Source organism: Carassius auratus, chromosome 1 (genome assembly GCF_003368295.1).
Source record: "Carassius auratus strain Wakin chromosome 1, ASM336829v1, whole genome shotgun sequence".
NCBI classification, from domain to species: Eukaryota; Metazoa; Chordata; class Actinopteri; order Cypriniformes; family Cyprinidae; genus Carassius; species Carassius auratus.
The window spans coordinates 4653842-4675306 of NC_039243.1; the positions used below are offsets into that span (position 1 = coordinate 4653842).

At 42.2% G+C, this 21465-nt stretch overlaps 3 protein-coding genes across 4 annotated transcripts in view; all 3 read left to right on the plus strand.

Annotated features, from left to right (window-relative positions):
- txndc11 (thioredoxin domain containing 11) overlaps positions 1-10154 on the plus strand; it is a 14941-nt gene extending 4787 nt beyond the window's left edge. The window contains 8 exon segments of the mRNA XM_026272405.1: positions 4-75; positions 149-177; positions 180-347; positions 995-1409; positions 8382-8524; positions 8605-8717; positions 8810-8890; positions 8965-10154. Coding sequence (XP_026128190.1) covers positions 4-75; positions 149-177; positions 180-347; positions 995-1409; positions 8382-8524; positions 8605-8717; positions 8810-8890; positions 8965-9496 — 1553 coding nt within the window. The 3' untranslated portion in view covers positions 9497-10154.
- The window catches only part of LOC113039050 (zinc finger protein 501-like), an 847435-nt gene that overhangs the window by 403792 nt on the left and 422178 nt on the right, over positions 1-21465 (plus strand). The gene's annotated exons all lie outside the window — the stretch shown is intronic.
- LOC113037683 (NLR family CARD domain-containing protein 3-like) overlaps positions 20435-21465 on the plus strand; it is a 66101-nt gene continuing 65070 nt past the window's right edge. Inside the window, exon 1 of the mRNA XM_026195070.1 lies at positions 20435-20660. The gene's annotated coding sequence lies outside the window, so the exon portion shown is untranslated. The remainder of the gene's footprint in view (positions 20661-21465) is intronic.

Here is a 21465-nt window from a genome sequence, read left to right on the forward strand (position 1 = left end):
CAGGCGGTGGCAGGGGCGTGTCTCTCCGGGAGGATGAAAGTGTGTATCTACACCGGCGTCCTGAACAGCTCTCTGGTGAGATGATGATAATAAACACACTCATTCTAAACTCAGTGGAATATAACACTAGCTCTGTGTCTCTGAGCAGTGTTCCCACGGTCACAGAGGAACTTCACTGCACACACACCATCTGTGATTGGGTCTTTGAGAACAGAGAGAGCGTCATTCACTGGATTCAGCCAACGGGAGCCAAGAGTTACGCGCTGGAGGCGGAGCTACAGAAAGGCCCCGCCCTCCTGACCTTCCTCCCACACAATTCCCTCGCAGCCAATCAGCTGCTGACACAGGTTCCTCCAGCAGTGACTATTATATCATTGTCAAAATATTATAATATAATGTAACATTGCGGCATAATACAGTGTTTTAAGTTTGAATCAGTATTTTTTTAAGTATAATGAATGCAAGTATATAAATATACATAGGTGTTCTGTCAGATGTTTATCACGGCTGGTTGTGTGTCTCTCTCTCACTCTCACTCTCTCTCTCTCTCTCTCTGTGTGTGTGTGTGTGTGTCTCTCTCTCTCTCTGTGTGTGTCTCTCTCTCTCTCTCTCTCTCTTGCTGTGTGTGTGTGTGTCTCTCTCTCTCTCTCTCTGCTGTGTGTGTGTGTCTCTCTCTCTCTCTCTCTCTCTCTCTGTGTGTCTGTGTGTGTGTGTGTCTCCTCTCCTCTCTCTCTCTCTCTCTCTGTGTGTGTGTGTGTGTGTCTCTTCCTCTCTCCTCTCTCTCTCTCTGTGTGTGTGTGTGTGTGTCTCTCTCTCTCTATCTCTGTGTGCGTGTGTGTTTGTCTCTCTCTCTCTCTCTCCCTCTGTGTGTGTGGTGTGTGTCTCTCTCTCTCCTTCTCTCTCTCTCTCTCTGTGTGTGGTGTGTGTTGGTGTCTCTCTCTCTCTCTCCTCGCTCCTCTCTCTCTCTCTCTCTCTGTGTGTGTGTGTCAGGTGACCTGATGTGGCGCTGCAGTATCACTCGTGCAGCGGCTCACAGGAGTCCCCCCCGCGCTGCTGTCAGTCTGTGCCGGATCCGTGGGCCGGTGTGAGTGTGTGTGAGCTGTGTGTGTCTCACTGCTGGGCTCTGGAGCGGTCTCTGCAGCGGGTCAGTGTGTCGTCCTGCAGGAGCGTCCAGAGCTCGTACGCTGTGTTCGGCCGCTGGAGTGTGTGCTGCAGGCCCCCCCCAGACTCCATCACAGGCCTGCAGTGCCGCTCCAACAACACCCTGCGCTTCTACCTGCTGGACACACAGCTGCACTGGACACTGGCACAGAGACTCGGAGCGTCCGCTGACCAGAGCCTGCCCTTCATCACCATCATCAACCTCAGAGACGAGACACACTATGTGCTCGACCGCACCGACACACTGGGTACACTCACACACACACACACACACACACTGAACACTCACTACACACACACACACTTCTTCTTCTTGTCCGTCCATCACAGTTGATGATGACCATGGCACGTTTTGTCATTTTGTTGGGTTTTGATTAAGCGCAGATGGCTGAAGAGGCCAATCCGAGCCCGGAGTTCCCTGTGGCACACTGGACAGGTCAGGGAGGATGTAGAGCTCTGAGGTACAGCCAATGTCCTTCCTTGGTAGATTTGTGCTGCTGCCTCTTCAAGATAGCACAGGAGCTTCTCCTGCTCTCACAGAGGACTGCACCATCCTGGACTTTTCTTCTCCAGGCAGGTCAGTCCTGTGCTAGGGATTCCCAGCTTTTCAGGTCGAGTCCAAAGCTCTTCAAGGAAGCTTTAAGGGTGTCCTTGTAGCGCTTTTTGGGGCCACCTTGTGCTCGCTTGCCATTTTTCAGCTCGCCAAAAAAGACTTGTTTTGGAAGTCTGACGTAGGGCATTCTGGTCACGTGGCCAGTCCATCTAAGCTGTTCCTTCGCAAGCATGGTGTAGATGCTGGGGATATTTGCCTTGCTGAGGACTTCCGTGTCAGGGATTCTGTCTTGCCACTTGATCCTCAGCAGATTCCTCAGACAGCTCAGGTGGATATGATTCAATTTTTTGGCATGGCGCTGGTAGACTGTCCATGCTTCGGACCCATACAGAAGAGTTGGTAAGACAACAGCCGGGTAGACCTTCAGTTTTGTCTCCTGCTTGATACCAGTCCTCTCCCATACAGAGTCACGTAGACGTCCAAAGGCTGCGCTGGCCTTGACAATCCTGATGTTATATTCATCATCTATGTGCACAGCACGAGACAGTGTACTACCAAGGTAAGTAAACTTGTCAACGGCTGAAAGCTTTTGCCCATTCACAAAGATGGTTGGATCAGTGTAGGGTTTCCCAGGAGCAGGTTGGTATAGGACTTCAGTCTTCTTTGTGCTGATTGTTAGAATGAAGTTGTTGCAAGCTGAGGAGAGGTGGTCCATACTGTCCTGTAGGTCTTTATTTGAGCCAGCAACCAGAGCACAGTCATCAGCAAACAAAAGTTCTCGAACAGTGACTTCCTCCACTCTAGTTTTGGCTTGCATCCTGCGCAGATTGAATAGCCACAGTCAAAACGGTAGATGAAGTTAATCCCAGTGTTGTAATTCTGGAATGAGTCTCGCATCATGGCAGAGAAAACCATGATGAAGAGCGTTGGCGCTAAAATGCAGCCTTGCTTCACCCCGTTTGTGATTGGGAACGGATCAGAGAGTTCTTGCTGGTCTCTGACGCTGGCCATCATGCCATCATGGAGATTGCGCACAATGCCAATGAACTTGTCTGGACACCCATACTTAGCCATGATTTTCCATAGGCCCTCCCGGCTGACTGTCTTGAATGCTTTTGTTAGATCATCGAAAGCCATATATAGATCAACATTTTGTTCTTGGCATTTCTCCTGTAACTGCCGAGCAGTAAATTCCATGTCAGTGGTTCCGCGGTCTTTTCTGAAACCACACTGACTCTCAGGTAGCAGACCCTGGTCTAGATGGACAATTAGGCGGTTCAGAAGAATTCTTGCCAAGATTTTGCCAGCGACTGATAGTATGGAGATGCCTCTATGGTTGTCACAGTCCTGCTGTTTGCCTTTCCTTTTATATAGATTGATTATAGTAGTATCCTTGAACTCCTTGGGAATGGCTTCAAATTTCCACATAGCCTGGAAGAGCTTGGTCAGTTTCTGGACTAAGCGAGGCCCTCCAGCCTTGTAGATTTCTGCTGGAATGGCATCGGACCCTGGAGCTTTGCCTGATGAGAGAAGTGTTATGGCTTTGCTGATTTCCTCAATGGATGGTAGAACAGCCAAGGACTGGTTTATTTCAACTTGAGGCAATCTCACAATTGCCTCCTCATTTCTGCATGAAGGCCGATTGAGGACCACACTGTGTTTGACCCACCTTTCAAGTATTTTGTCCTTCTCCACAAGGAGTGTTGTTCCATCTAAGTGGAGTCATTGAGTACAGATGGTCAGCACAGTTGGAGCTCAAGACAGATTCATTGGTGATGTCATCATTCTCAGAATCCAAGATGGCAGCTATCTAAGATCTGCTCAGTGTCTCGCTCTGGACTGACTGCATTTAAATGGATTTCATAGTATTTACTCCTTTTAAGTTGTAGTTTTTAAGTTGTACAAGTCATTTATATGGAAATTTCATCTTGAACTTTTAAGAAGATTGTGGACTACTATGAGTTTATAAATGACAATTACTGTTGTGGGGTGTTATAGACCTCCATCGGCCTCTAGGGAGGCTTTATATTCTTTAAAGCTTCTTTTGTCCAGATTAAACTATAGGGAACTTTTACTGGCCGGAGACTTGAATTGGGACTGGCTAAATGTTGTTTCTGATTAATTTAAATCTTTCTGTGATTCTGTCAATCTTAGCCAGTTGATAAATGTACCTACAAGGCCTAATCTCAAAAATCCAGATAAATCTACTTTAGTTGACTTGATTCTAACAAATGTCCCTCATAAATTTTTATCCATGGGTGTCTTTTGTAATGATCTGAGTGATCATTGTGTTATTGCTACTTCGAGAGGCAGTAAAATACCCAAATGTAAATCACAAATTATTAGAAAGAGGAATTTGAAATTTTTTAATGAACAAGCCTATCATCATGATCTATCTTTGATTAACTGGGGACAGCTAGGCCTGTTGCCTGACGTTGAGCTTGCCTGGACACTTTTTAAGGAGAATTTTGAGAAAATTGTAAATAAACATGCTCCTTGGACAAAGCACAGAGTGAAGGGACGGGCAAACCCTTGGTTTTCTCCAGAGTTGGCACACATTATCCATCAGTGAAATGTGGCATGGGCTAAAGCTAGAAATGGTGATTCTGCCACTGACTGGTCCATTTTCAGACAATTAAGAAATAAATGTACCTCTCTTATCAAAAAGGCTAAATCAGAATATTATTTATCAGTCACAAGTGAAAACCTCAATAATCCACAGAAATTTTGGAAAGTCATCAAGTCTCTTTCTGTGAATAAAAGTAATGAAGCCCTCCCAAAATTTGTCTTAAAAAACTCTCTCCCAGTCTACGACAGAGTTGATGTCTTAAATTGCTTTAATGAGCATTTTGTATCAGTTGGTTCTCTGTCCGAGTCGACAGGAGTAGTCGCTGTCACTCCATGCACATACTCATCAGTGTTTTCTGGAGAGCCTTTTAATTTTGTTTCTTTTACTGTGCAGCAGGTGCAAGGAGCTCTTAAAGCATTAGATCACAGAAAACCTCCTGGACCAGATTTAATAGAGCCTTACTTTTTGAAGAAGGCGGCTGATTTTGTTGCAGAGCCCCTTACAATTCTTTTTAATCTGTCAATTCAAAACAATGAAATACCATCAGTTTGGAAGTCAGCTTTTGTTACTCCCTTGTTTAAAGGAGGTGATCCAGCAGTTTTAACTAACTATCTGCCTATATCTAATTTGTGTGTTTTGTCAAAAATTTTAGAATCCCTTGTTTCAGACCAAATAAAAGAGTTTTTATACTCAAATGAACTCCTTTCTAAACTGCAGTCAGGCTTCAGGAAAAAGCACAGTACCATCACTGCTATTACAAAAGTAATTAATGACATACTTGTCGCTCTTGATAGAAAGCAATTCTGTGCATCACCTTTTCTTGATCTGTCGAAAGCTTTTGACACAGTGGACCATGCTGTTTTAAAGCAAAGGCTTCTTTGTCTGGGATTGTCTGATTGTGTAGTTTCCTGGTTCATGAATTATCTGAGTGACAGGACTGTGATGGTCTATGTTCTGCATTAGTGAAGGTCCAAAAGGGGGTGCCACAAGGCTCAATATTAGGTCCTCTATTGTTTATTATGTATATAAATGAACTAGGACACAATGTGTCGGATGCTAATATGCATTTCTATGCTGATGACACGATTATTTATTGTTTTGGATCATCCCCAGCTAAAGCGGTTGAGTCTTTGCAGAAAGCTTTTGATGTGGTTCAACATACGCTTATGCAGCTTAAGCTGGTTCTCAATGCTGATAAGACCAAGCTGATGCTGTTTAGAAATACTAAGAAGGTTTCTCAAGCTCCTCCTCCTGTGTTCACTTTGACTGGAAGTGTCATAGAGGTGGTTCATTCTTATAAGGACCTTGGTGTCTGGCTTGATGATGCTCTCACTTTTAAGCCTCATATAGACAACCTTGTGAAGAAACTCAAACTTAAACTGTCTTTTTTCTTTCTAAATAAATTTTGTTTTTCTTTTAAAGCAAAAAAGCAGCTAGTCACTGCAACATTTTTATCTGTCTTAGATTATGGAGAGCTGGTGTATAGGACCGCTTCAGCACAATGTCTGTATAAGATTGACACTGTTTATCATGCGTCTCTGAGATTTATTACGAATTGTAAAAACTTGACCCATCATTATGAATTATATTCCTGAGTGGGATGGCCATCGTTGTCCAACAGGAGATCAGGGCACTGGCATACTTTTATCTATAAGGCCATGCTTGGTCTTTTGCCATCCTACATCTGTAGTTTAATCACATGGAGAAGTGTTGATTCTTATTCATTGCGATCAAATGATCACTTGCTGCTCTTTGTTCCATTTGCCCGTACAGAACTGGGAAAAAGGGCTTTTGTCTACTCGGCTCCTTCTGCATGGAACTTTTTGCAAAAAGACTTGAAATTATCTGAACTCATTTCCTTAAATGCTTTTAACTCCAGATTGAGAGAACCTGAAATGACCTGTTTAAATTGCAAATGTTTTTAATTATTTGTATTGTATAATTTTTATAAATGTAATTGACTGTGTTTTTGCTGCCTCTTGGCCAGGACTCCCTTGAAAAAGAGGTTTTTAACCTCAGTGGGACTTTCCTGGTTAAATAAAGGTTAAATAAATAAATAAAATAAAAAGTTCAGAGGAGCTGAAGTTCCTGAGTGTTGCGGACCATAGACCTTAGCATTATAGAGGCACTTGGTGTTGTTACTGTCAGCGTAGGATTGAATCGCCACAGCTTTTGCGCACAGCCAGGCATCTTGCATGACTGAGTCTCAGCTGAACAATCCTGCGAATGTTGAGGAAGGCAACTTTCTTTAAACTTGAGCTGCTGTCATTCAGATATGCTTCATGCAGGCGATGTTTTTCGTCAAGGAGTGCTCAGATTTCTGCATCGTTCTCATCAAACCAGTCTTGATGTGTACGTAATGGAACACCAAGTGATTCAAGGGCTGTAGAATGCTGCACGGTCTTGAGAGCAGTCCAGTCTGCCTCAACATCTGTATGCTCAAAGCTTAGAGACTCCAGGTGATGGTCTAAAGCCTCAACAAATGCCAGCCTGGTGTGTGTTCCTGTTGTAGGCGAGTGATGTTAAGACGCTTGACACGTCTTTGTCCTTGTGGGCGTCTGCTAGGCTTAATCCGGATGTTAAGTTTGGAGATAATGAGACGATGGTCAGTCCAACATTCAGCACCACACATAGCCTTGGTCACCCTGACATCGTGCCGGTCGCTCCTCCTCATGATGTAGTCAATCAAGTGCCAGTGGTGTGAACGAGGATGCATCCATGAAGTTTTCTTACGCTTAGGTAGTTGGAATATCGTGTTGGTGATGAGTAGGTCAAATTCAGAGCATGTTTGCAGCAGTAGAAGCCCGTTGCTCTTACATTTTCCAATACCATGTGCACCTATGACTCCATTCCATGATTGATGGTCACTTCCAACTCTGGCATTGAAATCACCCAGTATCAGAAGTTTATCCGAGCTGGCTGTAGCAGCTAATGACTTCCAAGTCATTATAAAACTTGGTTTTGATCTCGTCAGAGTTGGTCATGGTAGGGGCATAGGCACTGATAATGGTGGCCGCCTTTTTACCAAATAGGTGGAGCTGTAAGGTCATTAATCGGTCGTTTATCCCCTTGGGTTGGCCTGCCAATTGGTTGACCAAACCAACACCAGCATCACGTCTCTCCTCCTTGCCTCGTCCGCTCCAGAAGAATGTGTAACCTGCACCCACTTCAGTCACTTGTCCAATATCGCCCAATCGGGTCTCACTAAGGGCAGCAACATCCACATTATATCTGGGTAGCTCTCTGCCCACGAGGGCAGTGCGTCTCTCAGGTCTTTTTGATCCAGATGTTTCCATCAAGGTGCACACATTCCAGGCGCCAACAGTGAGTGGTATTACTTTGGTCTTTTCATTTTATTATTTTTTCTTTCTGTTTTTCGACCGCAAGTACGGGATCCCGCCAGCTGCGGTAGGCTGGCCAGGATGTTTTGAAGCAGACAATGTTTAGGGTACCTTTTCTAACCCTTTCCTCACTACGGAGGTGAGCAGTGTGATCCTGAATAGGGCTGCTCAGTCACTCAGGGAGTGAGGGAACGACCAATATCCTGAGCCACCTGCGTGCAGGTTTGCTGCTACAGCTTCCAGCATATCCGTGCCTGCTGCTTCGTCGCTCACCCATCGCCACAGGATTTGGATAATGACGATGGTAAGAAAAAGTGCCATGACTTGCGCAGAGAACTTGGATTTAAGTGAGGGTGATTTGCGCAGCATTCAACCTCACTCTCTCGACCAGCCACATCTGTACCCAGTGGCAAGATGACTGGAGATGGTCCTCGTTGCAGTAGAAGGTCCAAAGACCCGTTTAGGTGGAATTTCCTCCACCAAGAGCTCCACGCGCCCAAGCTCAGACAAGCTGAGTTTTCCTGGTTAGTTAACCGCCGCCCGGGGTTCGGTGTTAGCAGCTAATGACTGTATCGACTCACCAGGGATGTTGAGCCTGGTGTGCACCTACGGTAGCAGCTAGAGGGCTGGGCCAGATGTAACAAGCCTGAGGCACAACTTGCTGTTCAGACACACTCTCACACACACACACACTCACACACTCACACACACAGTGATAATTGTTCTCTCTGTGTGTGTGTGTGTGTGTGTGGAGCAGGAGACTTCATCCAGAACTTCAGTGTGTCCTACAGTCCTCTACACAGGCATCTGGTGGGACAGAAACCACAGCAGCAGACACAGTCCCTCATACAGGAAGTGACCTCAGACAGCTTCCTGCAGACCGTCATGGACTCTCAGAGGGTGAGATCAGTCAGCATGTATGAAAGCTGTAATGTAATGTGAAGAGAGTGTGAGTGATGTGATGTTGTCCGTCTCTTCAGGACGTGCTGCTGCTGTATTACTCGGTCTGGTGTGGCTTCTGCTCGGCTCTCAATCATGTGTTTCTGCAGCTGGCTCGTCTGTTCCAGGGAAACAGCGCCCTCATGGTGGCCAGGTCTGGAACTGCACCTGATAACACCTCCAGTGTTACATGACCGCACATTCAGGAGTTCCTGTGAGTCAGTGTGTGTGTTCTTGTTGTTTCAGAGTGAATGTCGGCCAGAATGATCTGCCCTGGGAGTTTATGGTGGATCATGTGCCGTCTGTGCTGTTCTTCCCCAGACACAGGTGACAGAAACGGCGATTCTCTCGTGTTGATCACAGCTGAACCATGAATCATTTCATTATGAATTCTCCCGCAGGAAGCAGATGAGTGTGAAGTTTCCTGAGAACATGCCCATGACTGTTCCCAACCTGCTGCGGTTCGTTCTGCAGCACACAGGCCACGCCCACAGCACACAGGAGTCAGGGGCGGAGCCTAAGTCCCTGCTGGAGGCGGAGCTTCGGGCGCTGCAGCAGCAGGTGTTTTCTCTGCATCGAGCCAGAGAGCGTCTCTCTGAGCAGCTGTCGGTCCTGTGGAGGGAGAACCGGCGGCTCACGCTGCACACACACACGCTGGAGACCCAGAATGCCGAGCTGCAGGAGCAGAGCTTGCAGCTGGAGACACTGTACAGAGAGAAAACACGCCAGCTGAGCGACACCGTCCACAGACTGCAGGAGCTCGCAGACGCATCTGAAGAACTGCTGAAGGAGAACTCACTGCTCCGAGTGCTGCTCACCGTCCTGAGAGAGAGAGACGGAGGGGACACAGACGGAGGGGACACAGACGGAGGGGACACAGACGGAGGGGACACTGAGAGACGGGACACAGAGAGACAGCGTGAGGCTTCCTGACCACGGATGATTATCATACAGAATCTGTTAAGAACACGTCCAGCTTGTCCACAAAAACTAATCAGAAATGTTGTTTTATAAGAAAAGATGTGTGCATTATTGTCAAACTACATTTTCAAAGTGCATTTTCACCCTGAAGGCAAATCATCTCATTACTGTATGAGAGATGTCTACGTGTTTAGACATCATGGTGGGATTTATTGTACAGATTTAATAGAAAAAAATCATTTATTAAAATTGTAAATGACATTTAAAACAGACGATCTAATGAGAAATGCCGTTTGAAGAGAATTAGAAGAAAAACCTCTGGACAAATGACAGAACTGAAAATGAGATGATTTAGATTGATGAGCATTTGTTTAATTATTATAAAAATACAGCAACCGTAGGATTCATGTTCTCTGAATGTATCTTCTGTTTTGTTTTCTTGTGTTTCAGAGTGAAATCTGCACATGTTCTGCTGATTAATTATGACTGTCGTTACAGATGATTGAAGATGTTCCTCGAGGGTTTGATGTGACGACACACACAAAAGACTTGTTAAAGTATTTCTGTTTGTTTTGTTGAAATTATGCTTTTTTCATGTATTCTGGTAGAGTCTTCAGGGAATCTCAGGTTTGAAGAGTTAAATTAAAGATAATGCTGGTGAATGTGATCATTACCGACTCTGGGGTTTCTTGTTCTTCCTATAACGAAGGGATTTCGGAGCTCAAGGGCTTTAATGCTCCTCCTTACTGCTGCAAACACTATATTTCTAACAATATACCTCTAGAGATACTGCTGGATGTTCATGTGCAGGTGTAACTATCTGTGTACAATAGATTTACATTCATATTCCTGCACACATTTCTCCTGGAGAACGAGAAGGTGATGATGTTTAGACGGTTCACGGTTGTAACAGCCCTAAACTGTAAGGTTGAGAATAAATACAGTGAAACATGGATTTCAGGAAACACACAGTTTTAACCTCCCATGAATTATTTCCCCTAATTTAAATCTGCAAGTTTAGTGCTGGTTAGTCTCTTTAATAATGAAGGAACTGAAGCTCCAGCTGCTGAACTCCAACACGGTGATGTTGTTAATAAAGAAGAAGACAATTAAACTATATCAAACACTTTCAGTCAGTTATATTACTTACACTACTAGTTATATTACTTTTCCTTCATTTGCTTATTACTTATAAAGCCCTGAATGGTTTAGCACCACAGTATTTGAATGAGCTCCTTTTACATTATAATTCTGCATTATTGACACACTGTTTTCCAAATTAATGTTGTTCAGTTGCTTTGACGCAATGTATTTTGTTTAAAGCGCTATATAAATAAAGGTGACTTGACTTAAAATTTTATGAAGAAGCTACACAATTACAACTTGTGAGGCATGAAGTCAAAGTCACCTTTATTTATATAGTGCTTTAAACAAAATACATTGCGTCAAAGCACTGAACAACATTCATTTGGAAAACAGTGTGTCAATAATGCAAAATGATAGTTAAAGGCAGTTCATCATTGAATTCAGTGATGTCATCTCTGTTCAGTTGAAATAGTGTCTGTGCATTTTTTTGCAATCAAGTCAATGATATCGCTGTAGATGAAGTGACCCCAACTAAGCAAGCCAGAGGCGACAGCGGCAAGGAACTGAAACTCCATCGGTGACAGAATGGAGAAAAAAACCTTGGGAGAAACCAGGCTCAGTTGGGGGTCAGTTCTCCTCTGACCAGACGAAAACCAGTAGTTCAATTCCAGGCTGCAGCAAAGTCAGATTGTGCAGAAGAATCATCTGTTTCCTGTGGTCTTGTCCTGGTGCTCCTCTGAGACAAGGTCTTTACAGGGGATCTGTATCTGGGCTCTAGTTGTCCTGGTCTCCGCTGTCTTTCAGGGATGTAGAGGTCCTTTCTAGGTGCTGATCCACCATCTGGTCTGGATACGTACTGGATCCGGGTGACTGCAGTGACCCTCTGATCTGGACACAGACTAGATAGCCAGAGCAGTGTGGACAGGACCGGGCATTATGGTCATACACGCTGGTTCTAGTAAGAACCTTAGCTGCTGCATTTTGGACTAACTGGAGTTCTTTTATAAAGCATGCAGAACAACCACGTAGTAATGGCCCTAGTACTGAGCCTTGAGGTACTCCATACTGCACTTGTGATCGATATGATACATCTTCATTCACTGCTATGAACTGATGGCAGTCATATAAGTATGATTTAAACCATGCTAATGCACTTCCATTAATGCCAACAAAATGTTCTAGTCTATGCAAAAGAATGTTGTGGTCAATAGTGTCGAATGCAGCACTAAGATCCAATAACACTAACAGAAAGATACAACCACGGTCAGATGATAAGAGCAGATCATTTGTAACTCTAAGGAGAGGAGTCTCAGTACTATGATACGGTCTAAATCCTGACTGGAAATCCTCTATTTTGGGCAGAGGGATTTGAAAAGTAATGCCACAACTAATGTGACTAAATCAGTGTAATGGCAATATTTCCATCCACTGGATGTAAGCTTTTCCATATTCCAAGCTGTCCTGATGTACTGCTGACTTCATGTGAAAATGATGACAATAAATGGATTGGTAGTTTTCAAATCAGTAGGGGTTGAGGCAGTGGCGGACTGGGACAGTAAATCAGGCCGGGAATTTGACTCCACCCCAGGCCACCTTTGTTGCTGCAGTCATCACCCAATTCATGTATACACCAGACTGATAATAAACTCTTTGGCTCTTTCAATTGTTTGAATTGGGTTATACTTAAAAAATAAATCAAAATCCTTAGACTGTGGATGGGCAAAATAATCAAATCAAGTATCAAGAAGTATCAAGGCATTCACTGTCTCTATCATCTTTCCCTTAACCCCCCTCTCTCTCAATCTGCACATTGAGTTTCTCTGCAATATCAAATAAGCACTGTCAGTAATCTATATTAATTATGCAGCCATCAATTGAATGTCCCAGTGATCACAGTCCTACTACTGATGACCTTATAAATCATAAAAGCACATATTTTTCTAAGAGTATAGCCATGTTTAGTTTTGCTTATAGCTTAAACTTTAGCTGAAGGTTCCTGCTCTGACTCAAAAGCTGAACTGTCCTCCCTCTTTTGTTCAAAGCAGGAGCACTAACAGCACTAGTGCTACTGTTGCTTACTTCATCACCTTCAAAATTAATAAGCATTGTACACTAGGCTACATATTTTAGGCTAGAAATGGAAAATCAATTTCTGGTCAATTTTGGCACTAAAAAATACTGTATCTTCATATGTAAAACAGTGTGCTAGTTTGTCATTAAGATGCTCTTTTAAAACATGTATCATTATATACATTTGTAATATATCTTTTTTTAAATAGATTTTATCTATTGTAAGTCGCTTTGAATGAAAGCGTCCATCTGCTAAATGATTATGTAAATATTAGTGTGGAACAGTTCTACTTTTTCACAGGTTTGTTTTTCACCTCTGTCCCTGTGTGTGTGTGTGTTTGTGTGTGTGTTAAGTGAATTAGGTGTGAAACTATCAGGGAGCATTTAGTCTCCAGCACCAACATTTTACAGAACTGCCACTTTCCTGGAGTCTCAGAATTACAATGTGTCAGGTTCTGAGAGATCTAAGATTCCAAACAATGATTTAATTAGAATACCATGAAGTATTGTGAAATACTATATATTAAGACTTTATATATAGGCTTTATGAACAGATTAGAGTGACTCGTGAAGGACCAGCACCACCTCCTCTTGTCCGATGGTTTGAGGAATATATTTTACAGAATCCGGGATTAAGATTTAGGAGCTCATTTTTATTCCACCTCCTTTCCTGAAAGTCTGTCTTGCAGAATTGACAAAAAATTAATCTTCACATTAAAGGTGCCATCTGTAATGTTTGGCAAAAAAAATCAAGACATACTCCACATTCCATACCAGATGGGGGCAGTATGCCTCAATAAAGTGAATTGGTCTACTCTAGAGTAACAAACGAGAAACGGCATAGTCTCTGTGCTCCGCCCCTACTTTCACAACAACACTACAGCCATAGCCGAAGCCTAACTGTGCGTTCACACCGCCGGCGTCTAGAGCGTCAAACATCGCTCTTGCCGCTCTGCTCACGACGCTGCAGAAAGATTTGTGAGCGCTCAGATGCTCTGACGTAGATCGAATGCTTATTTTATATTTTTAATTTTTTCACGCACAGAAAAACCATGAAGCAAAGAGGACACGGAGACCAACAGACTAGACAGAGCAGGTTAGTTATGATACATAGGGCTGTGCAAAAAATCGAATGCGATTTTCATGCACCTCTCATCAGTGAAGACGCTCCTGTAATTAGAAGTATATCTCCAGCATGTGTTCAGATCAGAGTTGCCAGGTTTTCACAACAAACCCTGCCCAGTTGTTTCTTAAAACTAGTCCAAAACTAGCCCAATCGCGTTTCCGGGAGGTTCCCCGATAAAAATTGCTTCCCGGGTTAAAAAATAAATTTTTGGGAAGGGTTTCCCTGGTAAAATTAGCATTTTAGGGGGTAAATATCACGCTATTGGTATTGGGATTGCTTCAAACCGCGGACATGAAAAACAACCGCAGACTTGGCAACACTGCTTCAGGTGGAGCGGCAGTAACTGCACAGAGCCTTAGTCTACCGACAACTAACACAAAATCGCTTTCGAAATCGACAAAGAATCGCCTGCGATTTAAACATCGATGTTGTGTAGATTGTCAGTGAATTACGGCTCCGTGTAGCAAATGCCAACCAGTGTTGTCAAGTCTGTGGTGTTTGTTTTTCATGTCCGCTGGTCACAGCGACCCCAATACAAATAACGTGATATTTAGCCCCTAAAATGCGATTTATACCAAGGCAACCCTGCTAAAAAAACTATATTTTAACCCCGGGAAGCAATGTTTTATCGGGGAATCTTCTGGAAGCGAGATTGGGCTAGTTTTGAGAAACAATTGGGCAGGATTTGTTGTGAAAACCTGGCAATCCTGATCTGAACACACGTGGTGGAGATATACTCCTAATTACAGGAGCATCTTTACTGATGAGATGTACATGAGTAAAGACATGCACAGCCCTATATAATAAAATGGGTAACGTTAAGTTATAGCTAGCTAATTATCAAACGCAGCTACGGTTAGCCATCGCTAACATTAGCACGTTTATCGAACAGCCTTCGATACATTTCTATGTTATAACTTCCCGAAAACAAATACACAAACATGTAAAACAAACTTCTAGCAAAATACTAACAGCATCTAACTTGCAAGTTCTGAGTCGAACCTCATTTCTTTCAGGTCCATCAGTTGTCTCCAGCAATTAAAAGCAGTGCCGATGTTTACTCTGGTATTCTTATCAGATGCCAAGGGCTTCAGCTATCCTTCCGCTCTCTTCTCTGAACTGAAAGTAGTGGGCTGTACTTTCCACACGATTGACATCAGGTTCAGGTACGCCCTGCGAGTTATTAGTGTATTGCAGGTTGGCTGGTGGTTATGTCGCCCGCATACCGCCTCCCATGGCCGAAACTGGTATTACGACACCTGTCGGGCCGGGGCTAGTAATGCTAATGCTAATTAAGGTTGATATCTCTGCATCACTATAACTTGACATTTTTTTAATGACATCATCGCCCTTATTTCTTCTCATTCTTTTGATGCGTGTAGGTCATGTTATGGATATTTTTACCTCAATTTCTGCATATGGCACCTTTAATTCCTAATTATTTTGCAATTCTTTTTGTCAGTTCTTCTTGACCTGCTTTTTCTTCTTCTTTTCTGACCTCATGACCCAGTCAGCATTTTTTGTACAATGGTCAAGTCTTAACTTATCCATTTCTGTATTGCATTTGTGTATGATATTTCTCATGGGTATTTCATAATTTTCGACTTTGAGTTAAAACAGTTTGAGTTAAAACTCTTTTTTAGCGCATTTCATCTATAAAAGAAAACATGCCTAATAATTCTGCACACATGAATATAAGGAGTTTTCTCTTCCAGCTTTCCTGGACTATTGTATAGCACTCATAAATGATTAAATAAAAAATAATGGTAGTTATTAAGATTGATATGGTTTGGAATTGGTAAAATGTGCTTGGAAAAAAATCACAATAAAACAATGTTTTAATGTTTAAGTTTGGAATATTAACTGACATGAATGAATGCTATATAAATATTGTTCATGTTAACATAATGTTTATAAATGAAATCTTATTGTAAAGTGTTACTAATGTTATATATATATATTGTTCTGTGAATGTGATTTTAAAGTCTAGATGATTCGGATTAATCCATTAACTGCCGTATCCTTTAAAACCTCACTGCCAGAGGGATATTGTGAATGCATGTGCCCACTGGGCACAGTTTACCTGATGCCAACGGGGTGGCGATGGCATTGGTGGCTTGAGCCCGCCATCGCTGCTTGCAGCTATATTTATTATTATTATTATTATTCCGCTTCTTCTTCTTCTTCTTCTCCCGAATGAATTGCATTTTTGAAGGCTTAAACATGCTCAAAAAGTCATGAAACTTTGCACACGCGTCAAACCTGGTGAAAATTTTCGTCTGATATAGGATTCAGAAGAGGGTGTGGCAAAATGGCTCGACAGCACCACCTATACTAAGAAAATCAACAGCCTTCCAGCTGTTTCACGTACATGTACAAAATTGGCACACATATGTAACACACCAATACCTACAAAAAAGACTCTTGGAGCAAAATTCTGAACCCAACAGGAAGTCGGTTATTTTTAATATTATGAGCAAATTTTGTGTAATTTTTGTCATTTCCATGTGTTGTATTTTAACGAACTCCTCCTAGAGAGTTCTTCAAATTAGCACCAAATTTGGTGTGCCTAATTTAAAGGCCTTTGAAATGTTAAATTGCAAAAATCATGAGTTTTCGTTGAAGGGCGTGTCCGTGGCGGCCTGGCGAATTTCGATGATTCGCCATGAAAAATGAAATTGCTATAACTCACACATACAATGTCTAATCTGCCCCAAACTTCACATGTTTGATGAAACTCTGAACCTGAACAGATTGACATGCCCATATTCAGTTATAGTCATAGCGCCACCTATTGGGAACAGGAAGTGACATATTTTACACTGCGACGAACTACTCCTAGAAATTTTATGACATCAATATCTTTTTTGTGGTCAGTCTAATCTAAAGGCCTGTGCGATGTTAAGTTGTGAAGATCTTGAGTTTTCGTTAAAAGGCGTGTCCATGGCACCGTGACGAAGTTTGATGTCTCGCCATGGGAATAAAAGATGTTATAACTCAGGCATAAAATGTCCGATCTTCCCCAAACTTCACATGTGTGATAAGAGTCCTGACCTGAACAGATCTGCAGGCCAATATTCCATCAGGTGTGGCAGAATGGCTCTATAGCACCACCTATACACTTTCAAAGGAGTGCGCTTCGAGCTATGTTTCACGTACATGTACAAAAATCGGTATACACATGTAACTCACCAATACCTACAAAAAAGTCTCTTGGTACGAAATCCGAATCCCAACAGGAAGTCGGTTATTTTGAATTTTCTCTGCAAAAGTTTGTGTTGTTTTTGCCATTTTCAGGGGTTGTACTTTAACGAACTCCTCCTAGAGATTTATTCAGATCAACACCAAACTTGGTCAGTTAAATCTAAAGGCCTTTGCGATGTTAAATTGTGAAGATCTTGAGGTTTCGTTAAAGGTCGTGTCCATGGCGGCCTGACAAATTTAGATGTTTCACCATGAAAAAGGAAGTTGCTGTAACTCACACATACAATGTCCAATCTGCCCCAAACTTCACATGTTAGATAAGACTTCTGCCCTTAACAGATCTACATGCCAATATTCAGTTATAGTCATAGCGCCACCTGCTGGCAACAGGAAGTGACATGTTTTACACTGGGACAAACTACTCCTAGAAACCTTTTGACATTAATGTATTTTTTGTGGTCAGTATAATCTAAAGGTCTGTGCAATGTTAAAGTGTGAAGATCTTGAGGTTTCGTTAAAGGGCGTGTCCATGGCGCCATGACAAAATTTGATGTCTTGCCACAGCAAGAGAAGTTGTTGTAACTCAGGGATAAAATGTTCAATATTCCCCAAACTTCACATGTTTGATAAGAGTCCTGCCCTGAACGCATCTGAAGGCCAATATTCCATTATAATGATAGCGCCACCTGCTGGCAACAGGAAGATTGGCACATATATGCAATAAACATTGATATACTCCTATTTATGAGTTTAAATGCATGTTTCTCACCGTTCAACTATTTACTAAAGCCACTCGCTGCCGGTGAGCCCGGGTGCGAGGGCCCGTTCATCGCTGCGTGCAGCTTTAATTTGGTTATTGTGGCGTGAACGTATGAAGTTATTTTTGATTCAAAACAGCTGAACACCTGTGGCAGTGCGATTTGTAGTTGTAGAGAAAAGCCACACGTGTGTATCAGTAAATTTGAAGCCACAGAGAGAAATGTTTTAAGAGATGCAAACCTGTATACTTTTTTTCTCTCCCACAAACACAACACAACAGTAACACCTTCTCAAATTCTTCATTCCAGGTGCACAAATCCTATTCTACAAATCACACATTTAGAAACTCGTACGCTCACATTTTTTAAACAATTGCTGCAGTGAATGTGGTGCAAAACGCATTTACACACCCGCATCAAGAAATGTGCAGTCGTGGAGAAATGTTGAACATCCGCAAATCAGTACGTGAATTCATCAAATGAGAGTTGCACACTTGTAGAATATTTTCTCAGAAATGTCTTGTATATTTTTCTAACACAAACACAAAGTACATAACTACAGCTGCTTGAATCTGCTGCGATGATTCTCAAACACAGTTTTTCGCTTTCAAGTGACAAGTTTCGCGCTCTCCCTTTTGCACCGAGATATTTGGTTCAAAAGTGATTTGTGCATCTGTAGAGGTAGTGGGCGGGACTGTTTAGAGATTAGAGAATTTCAGCCAATCAGAAGAGCTACTTTGGCTCGTTGCTGAGCATAGACTCATGGTGTCATATTCACATTATTTTTCATATCAAATAGTTTATCCATAATGTTAGACCATTGCTATAAAATAATAGTTTTGTGCTTAATATAGAAAAGGCACTTTTGATTTTGTTGTAAATTTTTTGTTTGGGCTGTGATAAATCTTTCTCTGGTAGTCCATCATCTGTGCTCTTGCTGTTGTGAAAGATGTGTCCATCTTGGAGGCTGAGGAGAAATTCCTTCGAGGACCTGTCATTGACGCAAGGTACTGTAAGGATCCTATAAAGGAAAAAAAAAATTGAAACATGACATCCTGCCATTATTTATAAATAACCATTGTTTCTACCACTATGCAACTTTTGCTTTTTTAATTATTTTTATCAGTGAGTGGTATCACTTTGACAGCAGGATAAAGAAACAATTAAAGAAGAGTGGCAAGCCATTGGAGAGTCATCTACAGGAGTCATGCTGTTAATAACCATGTCATGGTGTTAAGAAATATATTTTTTTTTAACAACAATGTTGTCTCTTTCTTTGAAATGACCCTTGGAACTTTAGAAAAGGGTTAAATTGTGTTTGTCTTCATAAAATGCTATGTAGGCCATGTTTTGTTGCTGTATGACGAGCAATTGTGAATTGTACAGCAAATATTTCATTTAGGATCCATATGATTACACAGTACTGTATGTCTAATGGCCTGAATATGGTTAATATCTAAATATAACTTAATATAAATTCACAACATCATATATCAGTCAGTCTCCTGTATATAAAAACAGTTTATAAATAAATATAAATAATACAGTTTACAGTAGGTCATAGGTCTGCAGCCTCCCCCTACTGGACGCATGAGGAACAACAGGGGCGTAAAACTGCTTGGGGCATATATCTACCGGCTACAGTTCCCAAGCCTCCACCTACTCAGCAACGAGCCAAAGTAGCTCTTCTGATTGGCTGAAATTCTCTAATCTCTAAACAGTCCCGCCCACTACCTCTACAGATGCACAAATCACTTTTGAACCAAATATCTCGGTGCAAAAGGGAGAGCGCGAAACTTGTCACTTGAAAGCGAAAGACGGTGTTTGAGATTCATCGCAGCAGATTCAAGCAGCTGTAGTTATGTACTTTGTGTTTGTGTTAGAAAAATATACAAGACATTTCTGAGAAAATATTCTACAAGTGTGCAACTCTCATTTGATGAATTCACGTACTGATTTGCGGATGTTCAACATTTCTCCACGACTGCACATTTCTTGATGCGGGTGTGTAAATGCGTTTTGCACCACATTCACTGCAGCAATTGTTTCAAAAATGTGAGCGTACGAGTTTCTAAATGTGTGATTTGTAGAATAGGATTTGTGCACCTGGAATGAAGAATTTGAGAAGGTGTAACTGTTGTGTTGTGTTTGTGGGAGAGAAAAAAAGTCTACAGGTTTGCATCTCTTAAAACATTTCTCTCTGTGGCTTCAAATTTACTGATACACGTGTGGCTTTTCTCTACAACTACAAATCGCACTGCCACAGGTGTTCAGTTGTTTTGAATCAAAAATAACTTCATATGAACGTCGTCTCAGATAGATATATAACTGCGGGAGAATGTGTCGCGTGGACGCGCCTTGTCTGCGCCGGGACTTAGGCCGGTGACACACTGGATGCATGGCGTGAGCGCCGCGTGTCTGAAGCGTCCCAGAAGCGTCTCAGAAGCGTGGCGGATTCTGTGTCTTTAAGTTGCGCCTGATCGTGGTGCAGCAGGTGTAAATATTTATCGTAAAGCTGGACGTTGCAAAGCCCAACGTAGGACTTACTCCCAGCTGTTTACTCCCCGGGCGCCGCAGCATAAATGGCTGCCCACTGCTCCGGGTGTGTGTTCACAGTGTGTGTGTGTGTGTTCACTGCTCTGTGTGTGTGCATTTCGGGTGGGTTAAATGCAGAGCACAAATTCTGAGTATGGGTCACCATACTTGGCTGAATGTCACTTCACTCTCACTTTCACTTTCACTGTTTTAGTCTAGCTGGTGCAACCCGCCCCAGGTCTGCATCTTGTAGACCGAAGAAGAAGAAGAAGAAGAAGAAGTAGAAGAAGAAGGTTCTTGTTTTTATACAGGATACGGTTGTAACCGAAAGTAAACTCGAGAGTAAACGCGTATTTTGAAGAGCTAAACTCCTTCTGTTCAGATCTCAGAGTTGACGGTAAGTTGAGTTGTCAGCTTCTAATATCATGTATTATTGTAGAATGTCGCTCTCGTGTTAAACTCTTCACACTTTAACGGAGATTTGAGGGAGTTGTTGTGACGCAGTTTATAATGATGGAGATGTAACCGAGCGAAGTGACGAGCTCATCTTTCTGCGCTAGACTTTATGTTCAGACTGTTTCTCAGTTCAGAGATCGTAAAGAACAGACTTGTGTTCTCGAGGAGAGAGGTCTTGAAAGAAGAACTCAGAAGAACACGTCTTTGTGCACGTTATAGGAGCGATACACGATAAATAACTCACAACATCACAAAATGTCATATTAAAACATTGGTTTTAGATTATTATAGACAATAGGCTACTTTCGTGTTATTTATAGTCTTCCTTTTATTTTACAATATGTCCAGCAAACACAGAACGTTTCCTTAACGTTAGTTTTTGGTTTCCTGTTTGCTTATATTTTGGGGAACCGAATACTAACATAATAATAATAATACGTTTTATTTATATTTATTTTATTTATAAATTTATATAGCAACACAAACAACAATAAAGGCAATTGACAAAGAGAGCAGACAGAACAACAATAGGCAAATGAGAGTACAAGTACAGTAAGTGAGAATTGGGTAGATGGGGCAGCAACCAGCAGAAGAAAAAAACACACTAAGAACTATAACATTCAGAAAATAGGTGTGTTTTGAGCATGGGTTTGAATTCAGAGATAGTGTTAACAAAACGGAGTGATGGGGGGAGAGAGTTCCACATTTTGGGCGCAACAACACTGAATGATCTGCCCCCCATTGAA